The sequence below is a fragment of the Equus przewalskii genome, chromosome 7 (assembly GCF_037783145.1).
Source record: "Equus przewalskii isolate Varuska chromosome 7, EquPr2, whole genome shotgun sequence".
NCBI classification, from domain to species: Eukaryota; Metazoa; Chordata; class Mammalia; order Perissodactyla; family Equidae; genus Equus; species Equus przewalskii.
In genome coordinates this window covers 14,918,873-14,943,713 of record NC_091837.1, presented here as the reverse complement: position 1 = coordinate 14,943,713, position 24,841 = coordinate 14,918,873, and the positions used below count along the sequence as shown (strand labels likewise).

At 45.4% G+C, this 24,841-nt stretch overlaps 2 protein-coding genes across 3 annotated transcripts in view; one reads left to right on the top strand and one right to left on the bottom strand.

The window, feature by feature from the left end:
• Positions 1-15,174, top strand: part of RNF10 (ring finger protein 10) — a 31,629-nt gene extending 16,455 nt beyond the window's left edge. For both annotated transcript variants that reach the window (XM_008507125.2, XM_008507132.2), the window contains 13 exons: positions 644-828; positions 908-1,044; positions 3,128-3,288; positions 4,572-4,697; positions 4,947-5,223; positions 5,440-5,573; positions 6,568-6,685; positions 6,930-7,031; positions 8,024-8,179; positions 10,330-10,430; positions 12,793-12,850; positions 12,947-13,105; positions 14,190-15,174. In XM_008507125.2, coding sequence (XP_008505347.1) covers positions 644-828; positions 908-1,044; positions 3,128-3,288; positions 4,572-4,697; positions 4,947-5,223; positions 5,440-5,573; positions 6,568-6,685; positions 6,930-7,031; positions 8,024-8,179; positions 10,330-10,430; positions 12,793-12,850; positions 12,947-13,105; positions 14,190-14,266 — 1,791 coding nt within the window. In that variant the 3' untranslated portion in view covers positions 14,267-15,174. The remainder of the gene's footprint in view (positions 1-643; positions 829-907; positions 1,045-3,127; positions 3,289-4,571; positions 4,698-4,946; positions 5,224-5,439; positions 5,574-6,567; positions 6,686-6,929; positions 7,032-8,023; positions 8,180-10,329; positions 10,431-12,792; positions 12,851-12,946; positions 13,106-14,189) is intronic.
• Positions 15,175-15,710: 536 nt separating this feature from the next.
• On the bottom strand, positions 15,711-19,779 carry POP5 (POP5 homolog, ribonuclease P/MRP subunit). The gene is made up of 5 exons (XM_070628709.1): positions 18,532-19,779; positions 18,323-18,465; positions 17,040-17,189; positions 16,777-16,860; positions 15,711-16,659 (listed from the first exon to the last, which is right to left on the bottom strand). Exons 1-5 carry the CDS (start codon positions 18,549-18,551, stop codon positions 16,544-16,546), a joined length of 513 nt encoding a protein of 170 aa, XP_070484810.1. The 5' UTR covers positions 18,552-19,779; the 3' UTR covers positions 15,711-16,543.
• Positions 19,780-24,841: the final 5,062 nt, after the last annotated feature.

Sequence of the window (24,841 nt, the reverse complement as noted above, 5' to 3'; positions counted from 1 at the left end):
AATCAGGCCTCATCCTTGTGGCAGGTGAATGAGCCACACTGCTGCACTTCTGTCCAAGGCACTGCTGTATTTGTTTTCTGTTGAAGTTATGAGCTCTGGGTATCCCCTTGCTGCTCCTGGGTTATATGATTTCGAATGATGGGCCCTAAAGCCTGGACTCCTGTTACTGGGAAAATTCATGAAATTCATCTGAGAATGACATAGAAAGCCTGTGAAACTTGTTTTATATGCATTGGTTTAAAAAAAAATAGAGACTCATAAAAAGTAAAAGTCTAATTGACCCCTCCGTTGGAAATTACTGGTACGTTACTTCTAGACCCTTTTTATGCCCTTATGTATGTACATGTACATATAAATCTTTTTTTGTAAATGAGATCATAGAGTGATTTGTCATTTTTTTTCTTTAATATAGAATCCTGAAAACCTGTTATGTAGTTGTTTTATTATATTAAGCCATTATTATGGTTACCGTAATGATTTACCTAAGGTGCCATCATACATATACCTGCATTAGTGAACAATTTTATGAAGATGTGTTGAATAGAGGTATACACGGTTGGAAATGGGAGAGGAAAGGCTTTACCTTTGACAATCCCTGGTCAGTTCTGAAAGTTGTGTAACTTGTGGCGGTGATTTGTTTCAGCGCATATGCAGCCATGAAGTGCCGTCTTGCCCAATATGCCTATATCCACCTACTGCAGCCAAGATCACCCGTTGTGGACACATCTTTTGCTGGGCATGCATCCTGCATTATCTTTCACTGAGTGAGAAGACCTGGAGTAAATGTCCTATCTGTTACAGTTCTGTGCATAAGAAGGATCTCAAGAGGTGAGATTGAGACATTTGCTAGATTAGACCCCAGCATGTTAACTCCTTGCCTTGCTGCATCTAAATGTCCACGTTACAGTGTTGTTGCCACAGAGTCGCGTCAGTATGTTGTTGGTGACACCATTACGATGCAGCTGATGAAGAGGGAGAAAGGGGTGTTGGTGGCCTTGCCCAAATCCAAATGGGTGAATGTAGACCATCCTATTCATCTAGGAGGTGAGTTCCATTAATTCTGGGGGTAAGTAATCCTGGGTACGCCCTTTAAGGCTACTGAACATGTCTTTCTAGTGTCATAAATGTAGCCTTTGGGCAAGCCAGTTCTAGCATTTCCACATTAGTCGTAGGATTCCTGTACGTTAGGGGAGAGTTTGGTTTACCTCTTGGGTTCAAGTTTGGTTCAGTTATGTATCTTAATTTTTCATATTATAACACTTTGTTGAACAGTGTCTGGCACTGTGCTGGTCTTGGGGATTCTACAGTCAGCCAGTCTTGGCACCTCAGTAGTCTAATAGAAGAGACAGACTGGCATCTAAGCAATTAGGGTATAGAGTGTGACAAGTGCTTACAGTGGAGAAAGGGCAAGGGGTTTCATTCCCTATATTTCATGCAGAAATGAGCTTTGGATTAAAGTGGCATTTCAATCTCTGGGGAAAAGAGATTTCTCAATAAATGGTATTGAAACAATCAGGTCTTCATATAGGAAAAAATAAAATTGGATCCTCATCTCATACCATTCATAAAAATCAATTCCAGATGGATTGGAGAATTAAATGTAAAAAGTCCGAAACTTTTAAACTTTTAAAAGAGAACATGGGATGATATCTTTTTGAATCCTTAAGTATGGGTGGATTTTTGAACCAGGCTGAAAACATAGATATCATAAAAGGAAAGAATGATAAATTTGATTTACCAACAATGAAATCTGACAAGATTCCTCAGTCAACAGGTGATAAATAAACTAAAGGAAGATTTACACATTTAAAACTAAAGATTAAAATTCAGGACATACAGATGTTCTGTAGATTAAATTAACAACCTAGTAGAAGAAAGGGCTAAGCATGTGACAGAGCATTTCTCAGAAGAGGATATCGAATAACCTCTAAGTATCTACAGAGATTTAACTTTGCCAAGAGTTATGCAAATCAAAATGCCCATCAGATTGATGCAATAAAAAAAAAAAATTGGTAACACTGGGTTCCTGCAGCGGTTGGGGAAATGAGTACTCTTGTTTTTGTGGGAAATGTAAATCAATATAGCCTTTTAGGGGAGCAATTTGGTAGTATTTAACAGATTCACAGCCTTTGATCCAGCATTTATACTTAAATATCGTAAAGAAACCATTTGTATCAAGGAGCATGTGTAAGGGTTTTCTGTTACAATGTAATAGAAATTGGCAATAACCTAAGTGTTCCCTAAAGAACTTAGTTATTAGAGGATATCATACTTTGGAACACTACATAGAAAGTAAACATGAGATAGATCTCTGTATTAACGTTTTGAAAGATTTTAAGACACATTGAGTGAAAAATAAACTGTAGAACAAAATTCACAGTTATCATTTATGGAAAAGCCTTTATTTCTGTGAACATGGGTATATAAACGAATAGAAAAAGGTTTGAAGGATACATGTTCAAATTTGTAAATGGTTATCTCTGGGTGGCTGCTAGGATGATAGGGTGGGAATACATAGGGCCTTTCAAGGGGTCTCAAAAGATAAGATTGTTTAAAACTTTTTCAAAAGTATAGAAAATATGGGGGAACAGAAGGAAAGGAAGTAAATCATCCATGATCCTTTTACCAAGAGGTACTCCAAAATGTTAAATATTGTATATACAAATGTATATTTTTGTTAGATTGGGGTTAAGTTTTCTAGTCTGCCATCTGCTTTTTTTCCCATATAATGTGGGTATTTCTCCATGTCACTAAAGCTCCCTTCTTAGAAAACTTTTTTAATGTCAACAAAATTCTCTTTAATGAGTATACCATCATGTCATTAATCATTTCTTTATTGTTGGACTTATGGTTGGTTGCAGGTTGTCTGATATTACAGACAATGCTGTAATTAATGAACATTGACTAAATTTTTGGCTGTATCTTTGGTTTTCTTAGGATAGATTCTGTGTATTATGGGGTCAGAGTTATGAACCTTAAAGTCATTGCTAAATTATTTTCTAGGCAATCATACTAAATCAGTCCATGTTCACCTTAGGAACAAAGCTGTGTGTGAAAGCTCCTGTTGAGCCGCGCCATTGCCAGCTTTGGCTGTTGCGTTTCTGTAATCTTGCTGGCTTTCTCGTAGATGAACAGCACAGCCAGTACTCCAAGTTGCTGCTGGCCTCTAAGGAGCAGGTGCTGCGCCGGGTCGTTCAGGAAGAGAAAGTAGCACTTGAGCAGCAGCTGGCAGAGGAGAAGCACACTCCCGAGTCCTGCTTTATTGAGGCAGCTATCCAGGAGCTCAAGGTGAGAGGATGCACTGGAAACGGGGCGAAATGGTGGGGACTGGTTACTTCAACCCCACGTTTAAGACAATAAGCAGGGAATGGCTCAAATAGCCAATTTTGCTCTGGGCTTTGGTGATGGGAGGGAAGGGCTGACCTAGTAGTTTTTAAAGCACTCTTTGAAACTGAAAGGAACAAGTTAAGATGATCTTATAACTAATAGTCACACTGGAGTTTCTTAGGTTAGGCAAGATAGGTTTTTTTGTGTTCCAGGAAAACACTTGGATTTATTTTTAGAGATGTTTTGTTTGAGGGACATTGTGGAGAAAGTATTACGGCTTACCCAGCAGGCCCTATCAATACCTGCTGAGGCTCTTGGAGCAGCAAGAATTACCCAAATACAGATTCCCTGTGTCCCGTGTCCTGCAACAGGGATTTGCAAGCTTTAACAAGCATCAGAATGACTGCTTGTTGGGCTCCATCCTGAGAGATTGATTAAGCAGGTCTGGGCTCAGTAGGCTCGATAATTTGCAATATAACAAGTTCCAGGGTGCTTCTGATGCTGCTCATCCCCAAACTACATTCTGAGAATCACTGATCTGCATCAGAACAGTGGAAGCCCTCATTTATTGAGTGATTGGTATGTGACAGGCCCTGTGCTAACATACTGTACTTAGATTTATCTCACTTTCATATCCTGCTGTGGTAGATAATAACTGTTCCCTTTTCAGGGATGAGGAAGTGGAATCATGGGTTAGGTAATTTGGTTGAGGACACACAACTAATAAGAGGTGAAGCTGGTATTTAAATTTCTATCTCTGATTCCTAAGTCGTTCTTGGGCAGGGTCCTATGTGTTTAGCTCGTATTTTCTTTCTGCAGTGCAGAGTATTTGTTCAAATGCATTTCAGGTAGAAGAAAAGCTACACAGAAGTAGAGCTGTCCAGGTTGATTTGGGAGTTGGCCAAACCCTTGCCTCCTGCCCTGGGGCTCTCTCTGGGCATAGTTTGTAAAAACTAGAAGACTAGTTCTCTGTTCTTGGATTTCTGTTCAGGAAGCTTTTGGGTAGTGTTGTCATTGTCAGAGAGTCTAAGCAGAATACCATCCCACTTCAGTACTAGGTGCTTTTTGCTTCCTGTTTCCCTTAAAGATTGAGTATTTTAAGTACTTAAACCCTTTCCATTGCGTCTTGTTGCCTTTTAACTTTTGCTTCTGTTGAGAGAATAAGCTATTGTAAGCCCTTGCCTTTCAAACTAAGTGTGTTTCTGGAAACTTAGCTTTCTCTGCTCTTCTTTCTGGTGGTCTAGACTCGGGAAGAGGCTCTGTCAGGATCCGCTGAAAGCAGAGGGGAGGTGACTGGTGTTGTGGCTGCTCTGGAACAACTGGTGCTGATGGCTCCCTTGGCAAAGGAGTCTGTTTTTCAACCTAGGAAGGTTAGTGTGTCCCTGTTACAGACTAAACTGCTCTCGTTCCTCAAATGCTGCTGTTGAGCTGGTCGGCTCTGTTGTGAGATCTGAACTTTCTTGGGAGAAGGGACTATATTTCCTGTGTGTTTGTTAGTTCTTTCCTCAGGGGTGTTAAATCAGTAAATGTGACAGCTAAGATAAACATCCAGAGAGCTTGGTTCCTGTGCCTACCTTTGCCACATGTACTTTCTGTTGACCTAGAATTTGTCCCAACAGGGCGTGCTAGAGTATCTATCTGCTTTTGATGAAGAAACCACCGAAGTTTGCTCCTTGGGCTCTCCTTCTCGCCCTCTTGCTCTCCCTCTGGTAGAGGAAGAGGAAGCAATGTCTGAACTAGAGCCTGAGGGGTTGTCAGAGGCCTGTGATGACTCGGAGTTAGCAGATGACACCCTTGGCGAGGGGACCATTTGTACTGAGTCCAGCCAGCAGGAGCCCATCACCAAGCCAGGCTTCACACACATGAGCAGCTCTCCTTGTTACTACTTTTACCAAGGTGAGGGTTCTTCAGAAGGAAGGCTGGGTTGCTACAGAGATGTTTCAGAGAGATGACTTGGCTCTCTAGGCAGAAGGAGATGTTGGCATTAGATTTTGGGCCCTTGAATCTGTTGTGCCTCTTGGCTTGGGGAGGGAGAGGCAGGCATAGCTATAAGGAGGGCCCTGTCTTTGAGGACTGGCCAAGATGCTGTATGATAGAGCCATTTGTCTTCAGCGGAGGACGGGCAGCACATGTTCCTGCACCCTGTGAATGTGCGCTGCCTGGTGCGGGAGTATGGCAGCCTGGAGCAGAGCCCTGAGAAGATCTCGGCCACGGTGGTGGAGATCGCTGGGTACTCCATGTCTGAGGTAAGGGCCTTCGTTTAGAGGTGGAGGGTTGGGGAGTGGCATTAACCTAATCTCTTTGAGGTGGGCCCAGCCAACCCAAATCCACAAACCTTCAAGTCCCTTAGTTTTTGTATTTTTAAGTCTATTTTTGTCAGTGATGGTGCCCATGAATTTTTTGAAAGTTAAATGGTGCTCCCTTACCATGCTAGGGTTCTGTTAAGTCAGTGACCACTGCTCTCTGCTTTGCAAGTTCACTTACTGTGGTTTGGGAGTATAGGTATCTCCTATTTCTGTTGAAGATGAGTTTGTTTTTATTTCTCTTTCTCCTTATTGCTTGAGAAGACCGTCCAAGAAAACAAGAAGTCCTTTGAGGTTTTAAGCTAGCTTACACAAGCTTGAGATGCATTTTTGGCTTAGCAGATACCTGTGAATTATTGTCTGATAATTTACATATGTGAATTTTTGCCCTTTGAGAGTTATCCCTGTATTGATCATAAATTTGTTATCAGCCTCAAATTTATAGACTTTCTGAGTGCTATAAACTTTTCGTAAAACATAGAAAAACAATAGAAAAGAAAATTAAACTTAAATTGATGGGCTTCATTTTTTACTGTTTTAGGCCAAACTTCATTTAGTAGGGAAATCTGTTTTATCTGCCTTCTCAGTTATCATTAATTCTGTCAGTGGTTCCCAGATTTTTGGCCAACAAATAACTCGTTATCGTCCCTTCAGTCATGGACCCCAGAAAGTCAGAAACAACTGATCAGCTTTAGATTATTTACTACCAGACTTGATTCATTCATTTGCAGCACAAACCAAAAAACTGCTTGTTCTACCTTATTGAAGGTTAATTGACAATTTCCATTTGGCTTTTCAAAATGGTGATGATGTGAGCACTACTCTTTGAGCCCTAGTGCTGTCTGTGAGGGTGTGTACACAGTTGGATATGGGGTGGGAATCTGCTCTCAGAGTTAGGCCTGGTCTTAGTTGAGTGTTGCTCCCTTTTCCACTGTAGGATGTTCGACAGCGTCACAGATATCTCTCTCACTTGCCACTCACCTGTGAGTTCAGCATCTGTGAACTGGCTCTGCAGCCTCCTCTGGTCTCTAAGGAAACCCTGGAGATATTCTCAGGTGAGAATGCCCCTACTTTGCTTCTCTTTATAAGTGAGGTTCAGGGATTCTTGTGGCTAGAAACCCAGTGTGGGAGGCATTATGGAGCTGTGTCATTAGTCTCAGTGCCTCCTGATACACTCCATCCATTCATCCAGTCCACCTGGGCCCACTTGTATAGCTACGGCCACATAAGTCACATTAGTCAACTGGGAGGGGTTAATGGTCAGGTTGTCTGCCCCCTCACAATCTGACCAACCTGCAGATGACATTGAGAAGAGGAAGCGTCAGCGCCAGAAGAAGGCTCGGGAGGAACGCCGCCGAGAGCGCAGAATTGAGATGGAGGAGAACAAGAAACAGGGCAAGTGTAAGTTCAGGAACTTGCGTTTTTGACTAGTTCGGCTGTGCATCATTGTAGAGGGGCTCAGTGCCCAGGCCCAGGAGCCAGACTGCTTGGGTTCCTATCTCAGCTCCTCCTCTTAAATGTGAATTGTAAGAGTACCTCCTTCATAGACTTACCTGAGAATTAAGTGAGTTAATGCGGGTCATTGTAAGGAGTAAGATTAAATTCATCTTTGGCATAGTGGGTGAAAAAACCTGTCCTGAGGAAGGGAATAGGAGATCAGCTGAGTGGTGGGGATAGTTGTCCCACGTGCTCTCAGGATGGATCATCAACCACACCTTTGACTCTCAAAGGGACATCTATACACAGCAAGTCTGCCAAGAGAGTCTGAGATAGTAGAAACCTTGAAAAACTAGGAAATATATGCAGGAAGTTAGATTTAAGAGCTCTTTCATACTAATAATCACAGGGTTTTTTGATCTGGTTCTCCAGCATAAGCTTCATTGAACCCAGGAGATTAGTGTGACATGAGGGCCTAGTTACCCTCCAGAAAAAAGGAATTGAGTCTTTGGCTAGGGAAAGGACTTAGCTATTTTTCACTCCATATTGTATGGTAGACATGAATTTTACTTCTCCACCTGGGATAAGTATATAGCTGGGGTCCCAATGCTGTGTAGCTTTTTGGCACGAGTCTTAAAAGTTTGAGAAAATTGGTGTTTCAGGAACAGGTCTTTTTTGTTTTAATTTTTTTTATTATGGAAGTATTCAAACACAGGTATATAGAACAGAATAATTTACCCCCATGTTTATCACCCAGCTTCAATTACAAATTATTAGAACAAGGCTTTTATATTAAAACAAAGTCATATTATAAAATGACAGTTATTATAAATTTGGGTTTTAAAACTTCTGTCTACATCCTTCAAACCCCAGGGGATTCATATTGGCTGTCCTCAACTGTTAGAAAAGATTTGAGAAGTTCTGTAGGTGGGCCTACTGTTCTCTTTCTTTTGCAGACCCAGAAGTCCACATTCCCTTAGAGAATCTACAGCAGTTTCCTGCCTTCAATTCCTATACCTGCTCCTCCGATTCTGCTTTGGGTCCCACCAGCACCGAGGGCCATGGGGCCCTGTCCATTTCTCCTCTTAGCAGAAGTCCGGGTTCCCAAGCAGGTAAATACAGTTGAGATTTAAAGAATGAAGTCGGTCATCAGCCACAGATCTACCCTAGCGTCTGAATTTACATCCCTTCTACTCGGCAAGGTGGGGTCTTTAGGTGATTAACCTTACTTCGGGTAGTTTATATATTCCTGAGGTACATCAAATTCTTGCCATTTGCTTCACCTTTCTTATTGGCTGTATTGACTACTTTATGGCCTGCCGGCTTCTAAAAACTCAAGGCAGCTCATATGGCAGATGGTTGAACCTAGATTCTTCCCTGCAACCCAGCTGTCTTACTTCTAGTTTTTACTTTTACTCCCCCTGTATGCTTAAGCATCTTTGTATGTGTCTCCTTATTGTAGCATTATTTATAATAGCAAGGAAAAAAGACACAGCCTGCAAAGTCTACTGGTAGGGAAATGGCTAAATTATAGCATTTATGCTATAAAATACTTTACATGTATTGAAGAAAGAAATAGCTCTCTTCATGAACTAATAGGTAGATCTTTAAGATAAAGGAAGTTGTAGAACAAGACAAAACATGATACCATTTGTGGGTTTAAAAAAACACAAAGGGGCTGGCCCAGTGGCATAGTGGTTGAGTTTGTGTGCTCTGCTTTGGTAGCGTGGGGTTCTTGGATTCAGATCCTGTGCGCGGACCCCATTGCTCGTCAAGCCACACTGTGGCAGTGTCCCACATACAAAATAGAGGAAGATTGGCACAGATGTTAGCTCAGGTGCCAATCTTTAAAAAAAAAAAAAAGACTGAGAGGTGGTTCAAAGGGGTCTTTAGACTTTTAAAAATGTGGGGTTTTTTTAAGATTGGCACCTAAGCTAACAACTGTTGCCAATCTTTTTAAAATTTTTTTCCTGCTTTTTCTCCCCCAGTGCCCTCAGTACATAGTTGTATATTTTAGTTGTGGGTTCTTCTAGTTGTGGCATGTGAGATGCTGCCTCAGTGTGGCCTGATGAGCGGTGCCATGTCTGCACCCAAGATCCAAACCAGTGAAACCCTGGGCTGCTGAAACGGAGTGCGCGAACTTAACCACTTGACCACGAGGCCGACCCCAGAAAATGCTTTTTCTTATATAAAGAGGATGTATTAATGTGTTATGAAATGAATGCTTAAGAGTTACTGTAATTTCAGAGAGCTATCTTGTCTGATCTCATCCAGATGGCAGATGGTTTTTGATACTTAAAGTTTATTTCACTGTCAGGCATTTTAAACAAAATGTCCAAGATCAGAATATGTAAAACTTTTGGTGATCCTTGTGATGATCATATGCCTATCACTTTGCAGATTAGGAGCCTGAGGCTAAGGCAAGCACTTAGTGGCTGGGACGGGGAGTATTACCTGTATCTTGAGGGCTGCACCACCTATATGCTCTTCAGTTTAACTAAGAAGAGAGCTGCTGGACAAAGGAATATGAGCAGAACATGGACATTGTGATACAAAGATTGTGTTTTCATGTACTAGCTTTTCTGAACGCATATGAGCTTTAATGTTGTTTGGGCAAGAGCACTTGGATGGTCCTAGGAATGAGGTACTAAGCAGCCCTGGCTGCCTAGGGCCTGCTACTGGGAGAGTGAATAGGCTTCTCCCTCCCAGCAGTGGTCAGGGCAGTAGGTAGACCAATCTGCGGAAATGTTCAATGCTAGGTCAGAAAGAATGGAGAAGACTATTACCTAGGCAGTATCAGGGAAAAGCTTACTTCTTCATGCTGGGTTTTGTTGATGTGTGTTTTGGATTCTACCTGAATATTCCCAGATTGTAGATATCTGCTGGCTGGAACATAAGGCTGACCTGATTAAATTTATATCTTTTCTTGGAGCTTTTTCATCCACATAAAACCAGTCCATGGCAGTCCAATACCTAGGCCTTGAGAGCCAGCTCATGTGTGAAGGGTTTTTTTATTGTGAGAATAGATTCTGCCATGCCTTCTAGTATTGTTGTAACCACTAAACTTTTCTCTCCGTATATATATAATAGGCCACGTTCTTGGCCTTGTAAGAATGTGGCAGAGTTGAAGTTGGATCAAGGTTTGTTTTTTGAAGTGGGGTTGGTAATTATCCAGACCTGGTTCAGGGTTCATTCTCCTTTCTTGTTAAGAGGATACTAACTCTTTGGAATTTGTATAATGAGGTTTCTCGTTCCCTTTCAGACTTTCTGCTGACCCCTCTGTCACCCACTGCCAGTCAGGGCAGTTCTTCATTCTGCGTTGGCAGTCTGGAAGAAGACTCTCCCTTCCCTTCCTTTGCCCAGGTAAATCCTTTGCTTGTGAAGCAGCCTAAGGGTATTTACCATGAACTCTGCTGCTTGTTCTTTCTGGAAATCCCTCTGTTGGAGGAGGAGAGACTTAGCAGCTAATGTTGCACTGACTATAATAATCACGGAAGGCCTCCTTAAGAGGGAACATGGATTTAGTCTCAGATATTGCCATAGATTTACAAGGAAAGAGGCCAAGAGTAACTGAGGGAGAAGCAGAGTTTTAACTATTTAACAAATCATGAGATACTTGTGTACTGAGGGGCTGGGAGTATATCAATCAATTTTAACTGTTCCCTGGTTCTAGGACCTGTGTTTCAAGCGGCATGTAACATGTGATAAACCATTCCTCTTCACTGAGGGAAGGGAAAGGTTGTCTTGGTTATCTTGTAACTAGCCAAACCAGCTTTCTTGGGGAGCTGGGGCGGGGAACACTAGGCTAGTGAGACTTGATGTCAAATCACTTTATTAATGTTTTAAAGAACCAGCAAACACTCACCATTCCTGCGTTCAGATTACTGAGGAAGATGGACAGCTTGACCGCACCCCCATAAGAAGTCAGTATTAACTTCTTTGGGGCTAATTTGGAATTATTAGCTTAACAGTCCTTTAGAGCAGTTGATAATGGATGTTTCTCACATACAAATGGCAGTTTGTACTGAGAAATAAGCAGGAATTGAACTTTGGTAAGAGAGTCCTGAAGTCAAGGAGGATGAAATAATTGAGAGCAATCCTGAAAATTAACTGCTAGGCTTCAGCGGTTATAAGCAAGTGGCTCTCAGGAGTTATGTCAAATGCTTAAGTTGTTTTTTAACTAGGTTTTATTGCCATTCTTTTTTTCAACTTTATATTTTGAAACACTTCCAACTTTAAAGAGTTGAAAGAATAGTATAATGAACACTCATACCTTTCACCTAGATTCGCCAGTTGTTACTATTTTCCTATATTTGCTTTCTTTTTGTATTTTTTTGCTATGTTGAAAATAAGTTACAGACCTCATGAATGACACTTCACCACTAAATACTTGAGATACATGCCCCCAAAATGACATTCTTCTATATAACCACATTTATCATTATCACATCAAAGAAATACAACTGATTCAGTAATATCTACTATGGTACATATTTCTGTTTCCCCATTTGTCCCAGTGTCCTGTATGTTCAGTCAGATTCAGTCACAGGTTACTCACTGCATTTTGTTGTCAAAGTCTCTTTAGTCTCCTTTGATCCATAACCGTTCCTTTCGCCTCCGTTTTTTTTTTGTTTTTCCCCCCATGGCATTGATATTTTTGTAGCATCCCAGCCAGGTGCTTTATAGAATGTCCTGCAGTTTGCATTTGTCTGTTTTTTCATGAGTGGATTCAAGTTAAACATTTAAACGTTTGGTGGCAAGAATAAAATATATATATTTTAATGATGTTTTAAGAGGAAGATGATTCAGATGCCATACTGTATTTGGACCCCAAACTCCCAGGGAGATCATCAAAGTGGGACGTGATGAAGAAAAGTTATTCAATGAAATCATTGTCTGCCAATCCAGCTGATCTTAAATGATACGCAAGCCTCACTTTGGGACACATACTTTAGGTCAAGACATTCGTACTTGAATCTTGTGAGGCTTGTCTCTTTGTATTTTTCCAGGAATAAAATCCACCTTGCTTTGAGTTGGCAATGACGTGTGTGGCAGATCAGAGTCATAGTGGCCCTCAACAATTACAGAGCTGGCCTTGGCCAAGTGAGATGAAAAAATTCCTCGGGCAGAAAGGATTGCTCTGATTTTACTATACTTGCGGGAATCTGGTCTATGGCTGGATCTACAAGTTAAGGAGTTACTGAAAAAGCAAAGACTGTAAAAGGCAGTGAAGGCTGTTGGAGCAGTTTCAGGATAAATTGTCCTTTTCATGGCCTTAAATAACTGAAGTTCAATTGCCAAGTGGTTTGTTTTAAAATTGGAGAGTACTGCACACTGCTTACTCCAAGAGGTTGATGTTTTTAGGGGTCCTAAGAAGAGCAGGAAAATTTATTAGAAGCAGGGAATGACACAAAGTCAGGATTCCCAACTTGAGAGTCTGAATAAGAACCTCTTATTCCTTCTTGGCAATATTTACTTGTTTCTTAAGGAACAAAACAGCTTCTGGTTTCCCACCTTGTGAGTTTCACTGCCAGTTGCATTGGTCAAGATATAGAGGACATGACCAAAACAGTGTGTTAAGGAGAAAATACCTAGAAAATCTTTTTTCAAGAGGTGGTAGTTGGTTCTTTGGCCCCCTAACCAGTTAGCATCAAGGTAGGAGTCTCAAAAAGAAATTGGACCAGTTACTTAAAATTCTTTTTTCCCCCCTTTCCCACTTTGGCAGATGCTGAGGGTCGGAAAAGCAAAAGCAGATGTGTGGCCCAAAACTGCTCCAAAGAAAGGTGAGGTTGGACCTGTGGTGAAGGGGGAATTGACCCCTTTCAGAAAGTAAAAGCCTCTAGAGTTGTTTCTAGAATTGTAATACTGGTGTTTTTTAGATGAAAACAGCTTAATTCCTCCTGCCCCTGTGGACAGCGATGGGGAGAGTGATAACTCGGACCGTGTTCCTGTGCCCAGCTTCCAGAATTCCTTCAGCCAAGCTATTGAAGCAGCCTTCATGAAGCTGGACACGCCAGCTACTTCGGATCCCCTCTCTGGTAAAGGCAAAACAGTGGAGTGCTCAGCTCAGGGTTGTCATTCCCAACTGGATCCAGTGGCAGACATCACTAATCAGTCGGGCACTTTCCCTCTGAGCCTCTAGGCTCACATTCTCGTGTCAACTAACATTCCATTTGGTATATCAGGACCTTTTTGCCACCCCAGATTAATTATTGAGGCCTGGATGTGAAATTCTGAGGAACAACTCACACAGTGGTGGAGGGTAGATTTTAGAATACTGGGTTGGTAAAGGGTGGCTAATAGAAGGAAAAGTCAAGCTCAAAGCCCACCCCTACTCTGGTATTCATTAGACAAGGATAACACTAACATTTATGGTGTGCTTTCTATGTGCCTAGCACTGTGCTAATTTTATTCTCTCAATAACCCCATTAAATGGGTGTAACTCTTACATTACTGATGAGGAACGGGAGGTCTAGGGGCATAAAGTGACTTGCCTAGAAATAAACACCTAGGGGCTGGCCTGGTGGTGTAGTGGTTAAGTTCAAGTGCTCCACATCGACAGCCTGGGGTTTGGAGGTTTGGTTCCTGGGCGCAGACCTAGCACCACTCATCTTAGCACGCTGTGGCAGCTTCCCACATAAGATAGAGGAAGATTGGCACAGATGTTAGTGCAGTGACAGTCTTCCTCACACGCACACAAAATTTTTTTAAAAGATTTAAAAACACACACAGTTGGGCCCCGCCCCATGGCCAAGTGGTTGGGTTCACGTGCTCTACTGCGGCGGCCCAGGGTTTCGCTGGTTCGGATCCTGGGTGCCGACATGGCACTGCTCGTCAGGCCCCGGTGAGGTGGCGTCCCACATGCCACAACTAGAAGGACCTGCAACTAGGATATACAACTATGTACTGGGGGGATTTGGGTATCTCCCCAGAAGATACCTCAAGCAGAAAAAAAAGCACACACACACACACAGCTGGCGGATGCAAGGACTGGTGTTTGAGTCTAGTAGGCAGTCTAATTCCACAGCCTGCGCTCTCAGCTGCCACTCTCTCACTAATGAAAGCTGGTTGGGGACAAGGGGATAGCATTCTAACCTGAGCGCCCTTTCTGTTTCCATTTAGAAGAGAAAGGAGGAAAGAAGAGAAAAAAACAGAAACAGAAGCTCCTGTTCAGCACCTCAGTCGTCCACACCAAGTGACACTACTGGCCCAGGCTACCTTCTCCATTTGGTTTTCTTTTTTCCGTGCTTTTGTTTTGCTGCTGTAATTTTTAAGTATTTGAGTTTGGACAGATTAGCTCTGGGGGGAGGGGGTTTCCACAGTGTGAGGGGGAACCAAGAAAATTTTAAATACAGTGTATTTTCCAGCTTCCTGTCTTTACACCAAAATAAAGTATTGACACTCACAAGAGATCTCTTCCTGCCAAGGTTTTTAGTTCATTGCCAGGTTAGTCTTTATGACCCATTATTTTTTCTCAACCCAAAATAAGTCTGAGTCCCTTTGACATCCCTTGGAGCAGCCCAAACCAGAGTGGCATAGCAGCACTTCTCTGCTGTGACATCACATGTCAGGGCATCATGGTTTCAGCATACCTACCAGTTTGTCATGTAAAAATAGCTGAATCTTTTCTATCTGTGCAGTTCTCCTCTTGTTAAAGAAACAGAGGGATGGGAGTAAAATGAATTTAGGACAGTTAGAGTTGCCATTTTTCTTCTGACAAATGGCCGGGCTGTGGTGCCAGACCTGGGTTGCACTTGCAGGTGTGATGGAGGATTTTGCCTCTCGAACGTGGTTTGTTTGGCAAGGAAAGCTGTAACTGTCATTGACTGCGGAAGCCCTGGGACCTGGCAACCTTTAGATCAAGCTTGTTTCAAGTGACAGTGGCCTGAGTTGTATGAGCAGAGGAGTCTGGCACACCTGGAGGCAGAGCAGGGCAGGTTTGAAAGCAGTGGGGTTGCCCACCACCTCCCTGTTGTTTAGAGCTGTCTTATGCCCTGGTTCAAGCTGAATTTGAGTGATGTGATTTCTTTTGCTGCTTAATAAAGTGACCTCTAGGTGTAATAGAATGTGAAGGCAAATAGTTGCAATAAAGCACCTGCACAAGCAATGTGAGCTTTCTGGTTTTTTAAAGTTCATTATAGGTCAGCTAGACATGCTTTTTTTTTTTTTTGAGGAAAATTAGCCCTGAGCTAACATCTGCCACCAATCCTCCTTTTTGTTGAGGAAGACTGGCCCTGAGCTAACATCCGTGCCCATGTTCCTTTACTTTATATGTGGGACGCCTGCTACAGCACGGCTTGACAAATGGTGTGTAGGTCCGGGCCCAGGATCTGAACTGGCAAACTCCAGGCCACCGAAGCAGAGCATGCGAACTTAACTGCTTGTACCAGTGGGCCGGCCCTCTAGACATACTTCTTAAATAGGTTAAAGTAACAGCTACTTTGAGCTTGAGCAATTCTGCTGTCATGGAGTAATGTCTTTTCTAGTGTCAGACCTAAAGGGTCTTGGGCTGGCTTAGCATTAACCTGCCATTCTTAAAAGGGAGAGGTTCAGAAGTCCTGGGTCAAGAACTCCTGGGTGGGTGAGGGTGTTCTAGCCCACAAAGGGGCACGTTGAAGCAAAAAATCACAAATCTTTCTGTTGTATGTGTAAGGGACTTTGAGTGACATCCATTTTATTATGGAGAAAACAGATCTGAGAAATGTCATTAGTAGGCAGATCAAAACTGACCACAAGTCTCTCGTCCCTCCTAATCCCTGTGAGTGTGGCAGTCTCACGTGTCCTCAGGTGTAAGGCAATAGGGAAGGGTGGAACTGCAGAAAACTACCAGAAGTTGGCAGCTGCTACTCAGCTTTGTAATAATGACGTCAGGTGAGGCCAGGTTCCCCCCCACCCCCCCAAGAAAAGTGCAAGAACTGCATTTTTGGTCAAGTTATCTGATTAAGTATTGGCAAGGAATAGGGTATTTTTAAGGCCCTTTGGGTCAGTAATGAGACCAGCTGAGTTTGACTCATACTTCTGCTCTAAATGACCTAGTTTGCTTAGGGCCCATCCTAGGGGCTGCTGTTACAGGGCCTCAGATGGGAGGGTTTGCATCCACTACCACATACGGAGCCAATCTCCCCACTGAGGCCAGGAGTAGAGGGGGAAAGAGACTTGGGCAAGCTTGAATTTAAGTTTGCTAAATGCTATGGAAGCCAGATGCATTTATTAAATCTGCTCTTGGCCAGGCAATAAGAATACAAAGATGTCTGTAACTATAGGGGCTTCACAACCTGCAGAACCCCTTAACCAGGAATGCTAGGTAAGGGTGACCTCACTTTGTTTTAAGTGAGTAAGTCCTCCATCTTGAGCTGGTAACTTGGCCTGTGTTTGCTAGTCATCAGCTTGCAGAATTGTAGAAGATGCCGCTGCCTCCCAGAGTGTCCTCCTCCAACTGGGTCCTGAGGCTTGAGCACTATGCAGCCTGCAGAGGTTCACTCCATTGTGTCAGCAGCCTCCTCACCGCCACCATCTGAAAGCTCCTCCTCACCCGACTCCTCCTCTAGTAAACAGCTTCTTGTGACAGACTTCTGGATAGCTTCCCGCTCTCCTGGAGAAAGGCAGACAGCAAAGGCAGGGATGAAAGATACCTTTGGGAGCGACCCCTTCCTCAGCTGGAAGGTCAGGTCAGTCACTGCTCAGTGGGCACTGGGCTGGTGCTGCTTACCTTCATCAGTGCAGTGTTGCAACAAGATCAACAGCTGTCTCCGGTTGTACTGAATCAGGAACTTCTGACATGTTCTAATTGTACCTGGCACATGAAAGAGCTTTGTGGTCAACAGCTTGTGAAAGGTGTCTGCCTCAAAGACTTTCAGAGCTAGGGGAAAGTATCTTGTTTGTGGCAGGCTAGCAGGAAGACGACACCCCCTCCCCCGAACTCTGAACCTGTTACCTATTGAAAATCAGCAGCCATACCATATGCATCCCTACCTCCCACGTGTAAGGTGTTGAGAAAACACGGGTAACGGTGACCTTTGTTCTCCAAGTATGTGATGAAGGGGAGAGCTGACCACACAAGCTGGTAGAATTCCTTCCGGCATCGAAGTAGCACTATTCCAGTATAGGCATTGAGGTATCGCACTACAGCAGAAAAAAAATCATTTGGAGAAACGATTCTCAAGAGCAGGTTAAAAACTTTAGTGTAACTGATGGCCTACTACGTGCCAGAAAATGTTCAAGGCAATGCCACTTGGGATGCATCAGTGAGTAAAATCAGATTCCTGAAAGAAAAAAAATTTTAGGACAGACGTTCGTTTATGGAAGGGATTAACAACACCCAGTGCCTTACACACCACTCAGAATTGGTGAATGAATTTAGAATTTTAAATACTCTTCTAATTCACTGACTAGTTAATAAATGGGGGTGGGGGTGGGGGTGGAATCCATCTTCCTCAGAAAACCCTTGGCTGAAAAACAGGTGGTTCCACTGCATCTGGGCTCTGTAGGCTCCTGCAACAGCCAACCGAGTCTCACCTAACGTAGGAAAGTTGTGCTTATGTGCATTTAATTCTCCAGGACTCCGCTTCAAGCACATGGTCAAAGAGGGAACCACTTTAGATAGTGTGGCTGTAGGGAGGGCCCTCTTCATTTTTTTTGAGGAAGATGAGCCCTGAGCTAACATCCGTGCCCGTCGTCCTCTACTTTATATGTGGGACGCCTACCACAGCATGGCTTGCGAAGTGGTACCATGTCCGAACCGGGATCCAAACTATCAAACCTGGGGCCACCGAAGTGGAACATGCGCACTTCACCGCTGCGCCACCACCGGCCCCTTCTTCCTGATTTCTATACACACAATTCTATGTTCTGTACTTTTCTGGCCCTATTAAGGGCTTTTCAGGGCTAATTCTGACAACATGGTTTTTCCATGTGATGTCAATGTAACCAGCCAAATAACACCCGGTATACACGGCTCCCCTGATTTAATTCTAACCATCATATTAAATTCAATTGCAGTCGCCAATATACACATGCCAAATAAGTACAGGCGACTCTTGCCTAAAGTTCCATTGCCTTATGCTCTTATACCTCCGCCTAATTTCGGATCGTCCAGACCTCGGGCTCGGGGTCCCAGACGCCCAAAAAGGACGATATAGAGGATGATGCATCGGGCTTAGATGCTACGTCGCTCGTGCCCCTTCTTCCCCTCAACCCCTCCGGCCTCTGCTCCCTCCAAATCCCGCCGTCCGCCCGGTTCCCCAGCACCCCCGCACCGGCGAAGCCAATGGAACTGGCGGCAGCGCCGAAAGTCCCGTGCACGCGGGCGATCGTGTCCCGTACGAGGCTGCCCAGCACTCGGTCTTCTAGGCTCAGGCGGCAGCGGGGGTCGTCAGACACCACTTCACAGAGCAGATACCTGCAGCGGGCGAGAAGAAGGTGAGCGCGGGGCCCGGGCCGCAGGGACCGGGCAAAGGATGCCTACCTGTGTTTGAACCGCACCATGGCTGCCTCCTCGCCCGCCGCCCCGACGCGCAAACCGGATGTCTGCGTTCCCACCGGTGGCCAATGGGAAGTTAGCCTCCGCAAGTCTTGCAGCCACTCAGACAGGGAGGTAGGGTAGGTGGGCGGAGCTAGAGTATTGAGAGGCCAAGCCCAGTGTCAGTCTCCTTCAAGCTCCGCCTCCCTCTGCGTTTGCAGAGCGCCTGCGTTCTGCTGAGACTGTCTCTGGTTTAGTCGTTTCGGAACTCGGCTTCGCGATCGCTGGCTTGTAGCTGTGATGGGTGGTTCTGCTCCACGCCTGAGTTTGCAGTACTGTGTAGGATGCAGCCGCTGCATTCGAGGGTCTCGGGACGTTTATTTTCTATTACCTTGCCATGCAGTTGTGTATGCATTTCTATTCTCTCCCCAAGCTGGACGGTGGAACTTTTGAGGGCAAGAACTTGCACTTAGAGGCCAGGAATTGACACGGAAATGGGACCTCTGTTTTCAAGTTGGAGCTCGCTTTAATTTTTCCATATAACCAAATATGTTGTCACTGTTTTGGCTTTTCAACAATCTTATGGACTGACGTATTGTCTCGTTTTTTGTTTGCAAAAACAATCTGTGGTCGTTATATTTTCCAACTTTTTAACAGAAAAGCACAAAGAAGCAAATGAAAATGTTATAATCCCAGCACCGAGAGAGAATAATTTATCATGCAGGGGGTGTTCTTCTGTCATTTTCCCCTTGAGCCAGTGGTTCTCAAAGTGAGATCCAGGGACCACTGGGTTTCCTGAGACCCTTTTAGGGAGTCCTCAATGTCAAAATTACTTCCATAATAATAGTAAGATGTTATTTGCCTTTTCCCCCTCTCTCAGAGTGGACAGTAAAGTTTTCCAGAGGCTACAATGACATGCGCTGACATTATTGCTCTGACGGCTAATGGAATTTGTGTATTGTGTCTTAAACATTTCTCAGTTTTAATATCCTTGGTAAGTATCGATACATCCCACAAAACCAAAAGCTCTTTGGGATTCTCAATAATTTGAGTATAAAGGGGTCCTAAGACAAAGAGAAAAGTTTGAGATGAGAACTGCTGCCTTAGGTTAAATTATATTTTTCCTTTTATTTTCTTTTTAAGAATAGGATCATACTGTTTAGTACTCTTTTTTTTTCTGCTTGAATATCTTTTTTTAAAATTTTTTTTAAAGAGTTTGTTTTTTTCCTTTTGCTCCCCAAAGCCCCCCAGTACATAGTTGTATATTCTTCGTTGTGGGTCCTTCTAGTTGTGGCATGTGGGACGCTGCCTCGGTGTGGTTTGATGAGCGGTGCCATGCCCGCGCCCAGGATGCAAACTAACAAACACTGGGCTGCCTGCAGCGCAGCGCGCGAACTTAACCACTCAGCCACGGGACCGGCCCCTTAAATATCTTTTTAAAAAACTGTCTGGGCTAGCCCGGTGATGCAGCCATTAAGCAGGCATGATCTGCTTCGGTGGCCTGGGGTTCGCCGGTTCGGAACCCGGGTGCGGACATGGCACAGCTTGTCAAGCCATCCTGTGGCAGGCGTCCCACATAGAAAGTAGAGAAAGATGGGCACCGATGTTAGCTCAGGGCCAGTCTTCCTCAGAAAAAAGAGGAGGATTGGCAGCAGATGTTAGCTTAGGGCTAATCTTCCTCAAAAAAACCCCAAAACTGTCTAATTGAGGTATAACATACATAAAGTGCGTATTAATTGTACAACTCAATGAATTTTTACGTATGTGTAGACTTGTGTAACCATCGCCCAGATTAGGACATAGAGCATTTCCAGCACCCAAGAAGGGTCCCACGCCCGTCCTCTTCCCAGTCAAAAACCTTCCCGGAAGTAACCTCTGTTCTGCCGTCTATCATGATAGATTAGCTTTGCCTGTTCTTGAACTTTATATTATATAAATATCCAACAGCATGTTTTTGTGTGTATGTGTCTGGCTCCTTTTGCTCAACATGTCTGTAAGATTCATTCTTCTTGTTTGTATTTTACATCAAATGTTTCGTAGTTGTTTTTCAGCTGCACAGAATCGCACTGTTTGGCTGTACCATTGCTAAATTGGTCAATTTTCCCATGATGGACGTTTAAATTAGTTCCAGATTTTCTTGTTATACCCAGCACTTTGATGCACAGCCTTGTAACTAGGTCTTTATACCCGTCCGTGACTCTGTAGAACTGTCGTGGGCTTGGCTGGTCCTGTAAGGTCCATGGAGGGAGGCGGATTTCACAACTGATTATTTGCAAGATTATTTGGGATGAGTTCTCACTTTTTCCATCTCTCACTCCTCGCCACCTTAAAGGAGGGATGCTGAGGAAGGAAGGGGAGGCAGGAGAGCAGTGGCACTGCTGAGGGACCAGTGTCCGCTTTTCCTTCCCCCCCCCCACCCCAGAATAACCGTTATCCTAAAACGGATAGTGAGCGTCCTCCTTTGGTCAGCAGGGGGCGTCAGAGGCCCGTTGTGCGTGGAGAAAGACACCGCTTCAGAGCACCCCCTCCAGGCTCCCGTCTCTAAAACAACGCCCCGAAGACTTCCCAGCCTTCAACTCGCTTAATCCCAATACCCCACCCATTTTACAGATGCCCTTGGGGCTCAGACCACAGTCACACATCCAGTAAGGAGCAGGATCAGAATTCTAACCCAAAGCCGGCTGACTCCAGTGTCTTCGCCCTCGTCTGCTCGGCTCACGTCCTGTGCACGGTTTCGCTTGCCCACTTCGTGTAAGATGCAGACTACAGACGTCGGTTCGAATCACCTGTCCCTCATTTTCCAGCCACGTGGAAATGGGGGGTTAACTCACCTCTAGATCTCAGTTTGCTCATCTGTGCAATAAGATAATGTTTCCTTCCTCGTGGGTGGAATTGAGATTTAAACGAGATAACGTGGTCAAAACGCCTGGCAGTGAGTGCACCGTAAACGCTGTGTTGAATGAATGATTGACTCCTCCTCCCAGGCATAGCCCCGGGAGGAAGCACACCCAGGCGGTCCCCGCGCCACCGGGGCCCAGACAGCGCCATCGCCTGGCGGGCGGCGTCGGCGGTGCAGCCCGCTCCCCGCGGTAATTAGCCAGTGCCGGCTCCGGCTGCGCCAGCCGCTAATTACACGTCTCCTAATGAGGCCGGCGGCTGTTTGCAATCACCCGGGTCCCCGCCGCGCGGCGCGGGAGGCCGCGGGGGAACCCGCCCGCCGGGGCGTGGAGGGCGGCGGCCTCCTCCTGGGCTGCGAGATCCGCTTGGCGGAGACGGCTGCGCGCCCGGGCCGTGGCCGCCCCCGGAACGCCGGGCTGGCAGGGGCGGGGGCGAGGTGCCACCGTCAGTCACCTCGATTCTCTCCGCAGCCGTGCCACAGAGCCATTATTATCCCCGCTTTACAGGCGAGGAAGGGGACTGAGGCTCGGAGAGGCGAACTCAGGCGCACAGCTCACGCTCGAATAGCCTCGTGGGGATCTCGCTTCGTGGGGATCTCTGCGACCCCGAGCCTGTCCCTTAACCGCTCAGGTGCTGCTGGGATCAGGGGAGTGCTCTCTGATGCTCTTACTCCAGGGACTTCTCTGAGGAGTAGGTTTCAGATCAGATACGTGCAGGACGGCGGAGGAGGCTTGGGAAACTTCCCCTCTTCCCACATGAGAGTTCCTACCCTCAGTTTGCCCTTTTGGATCAGACACAAAACCGAATTAAAACTTCCTTGGAAACATAAATCACAACCCGTTCGCAGCCTGGGAAATCTGGAGCGCTCCCTAGGAGGTGGTTGGGGTAACTGTGTACCTCCTTCTGGGGTCTTCTGTGGTGGGGGCCAGAGCAGCCGCCTTTATTCCCCATCTTTATCTTCTGGGCTACCATTTATTAGGCTCTCAGTATATGCGAGGCCCTGTACTACACACTTTATGTGCTTGACTTCATGTAGTCCTCACAACAACCCAGGAGGGTAGGTCCCATTACTCTCTGACGCTCAGAAAGGAAAATGACTTACCCAAATTCCCACGGTAATTTCCTCAAAGGACTTTTTGTCCTATCCCAAAACCTGTACTCTTAACCCCTTGCTCTCTACCTCTTCCGGGATGTCTGGGACCTAGAAGGATGTTCAAAGAAGGCAAACCCAATTGGGGTGCCATCCTGTAGTGCCTTTGGCATCCAAGGGGTCCCTATCCAAGACTGGATGCTGCCGTGGCGGATGATGGCAAAGGCAAATTGTATCTGCTCAGCGTTTTGTAAGCAGCCGGTGCTCGTTAGGGGCTCCTGCTCCTCTAATCCAATCAACCAATTCCCTGTAAAAGCCTTATAGAGACAATCTGGATAAAATTAAACCCTCCATCTGCCTGGCCAAGGGCCTGGGGAGCTGCTGCGTCGTCCAGGTTTCTGGGGCAGACATGGTCCTCCCTGGACCTCGGAGATGGAACACCACATCTCGCTCCTCCTTGTCCACTGCCTTCCGGACCTCTTCCCTCTTCCCTGCCTGCTGCGAGGATTTGCCCATCCGAAAGCTAATTGAAATTACAAGGGCACTACTGTTTGACCCAGCAATTTCTCTGCCAGGAATTTATCCCACAGAGATTCTTGCTCTTGTGCCAAATGACAGGTGAAGAAGGACGTGTCTTTCAGCATTGTTTGTGATTGCAAAAGGCTACCTCAGTGTCTGTCAGAAAGGATCCACTGTCTATTTTTTGAACAAGCATGTGCCAGAGAATGTTCTAAACACTTGACATAGATTGACTCATTTAATCCTCACAACTACCCTATAAAGTAGGTGCTTAATTTTATTAACCCCATTTTACAGATGAGGAAACTGAGGCTCACGGAGACCAAGTAGCTTGGCCAAGCTTCACATAGCTAGTAAGCAGAAGAGCCAGGATTCGAACCAGGCAGTCCATGTCCCTAATCACCATCCTACACAGCTTCTCTGTCTTTCTGTGCTGTGGAAAATTTCCAAAAGGTGACACAAAAGCTGTTAATGGTGGTTACTTCTGGGGACAGGAATTAAAGGTGTGAAGTAGGAGGGGGAACCCATTGTTTGCTGTGTCCTCTTTTGTACCATATTATTTTACCATGTGTATATGTTAGTTTCACAATTTAGAGGAGTTACTGAGCCCCAGTCCCCGAAGTATATTATTACTAATCCTTACCTCAGTCCTGGAAATGGCTACTATCATCATCCCCATTTTGCAGGTGAGGAAGCTGAGCTCACCAAGGTAATCTGGTTGGGCCACGTGACGGAATGGCAAAGGAGGGGAGACTCTCAAGCCAGCGCTCATTCTCCTGATTTATATTAGCCTCCTGGGCTTGGAAAGTTCAAAGGGGAGAAAAGCGATTAAAAGCATAGTCTCCAGAGCCAGCTCACCTGGGTTCAAGTCCTGACTCAGCCACTCACCAGCTGTGTGACCTTGGGCCACTCACTTCCCCTCTCTGAACCTCAGTTTCCTCTCTGTGAGGATTAAATGACTTACTTCCATGTCAAGTGCTTAGAACAGGGCCTGTCTCATCATGAGTGCTCAAGAAATGTTAGGTATTTTTATATCATTGTCCTGAAAGTTATCTTCACCAATTTCAAGCTCAGTTCCTTCTCCCGACTCATGGGTCCAGCTGTGGCTTCTCCAGGCCTCTCCTCAAAGGGCAAGGCCCAGCCATGATGGGCTCCAGCCTCCAGCAGAAGTCCTCTGGGCTCGGTTCTCCTGGGTCGTCCCAGGGTGGTGGCTGTGATCAGAACTTGATCGCGTTACCAGAGCCGAAAAAAGGGGCAGAGCCGCGGGGCTGGTGTGGCCCAGATCCAGGGCGAGGCTGCGACGGGCAGCCTCCCAGTTCGGGATGTTCCCAGCGCCTTCCCACCGCTCCTGCTCGGAGGGAGAAGGGCCTCAAAATAGCTGTCGCTTCCCCAGCACGGCGCTAGGCCAGGGACAGGAATAGACATCTGGAGGTGGCCGCCTCAGCTTCCCTCAGGGGCCCTGGGGGGGCTGGGAATAAGCAGAGGCCAGACTCCCCCCAGTGCAGGGGAGATGGGGAGAGTGTAGTTGTCAATATGTGGTGACCCACCTGCGACGGTCCAGCCCAGGGAAAGTGTTGCCCCAGCTGGGGCTGGTAGGTCAGTTGGTCACCAGCACTGAGCAGATACTGGCCAGGCCTGGATTCTTAGACCAACAGGAAGTGCCCTTCAACACTGGCTCCCACAATCCTCTCTTGGCAGGTGGGGAAACTGAGGCCCGGAGGGAGGTTCACATGCTTGATATCACAAAGCTGGTTAAAAGCCAAGCTGACAGGAGAGGCAGGCCTTGGGGCTTTGAAAGGCAGTGAGGGG

What these genes read in the sequence shown, in the direction of transcription:
- POP5 (XM_070628709.1), bottom strand. Translation starts at nt 18,551, where the DNA reads ATGGTGCGGTTCAAACACAG. An exon ending in CAGTTCCATTGGCTTCGCCG is followed by an intron (nt 17,190 to 18,322) that starts GTGCGGGGGTGC and finishes TTTCTGCTGTAG; the next exon opens with TGCGATACCTCAATGCCTAT. An exon ending in GCAACACTGCACTGATGAAG is followed by an intron (nt 16,660 to 16,776) that starts GTAAGCAGCACC and finishes GCCTTTCTCCAG; the next exon opens with GAGAGCGGGAAGCTATCCAG.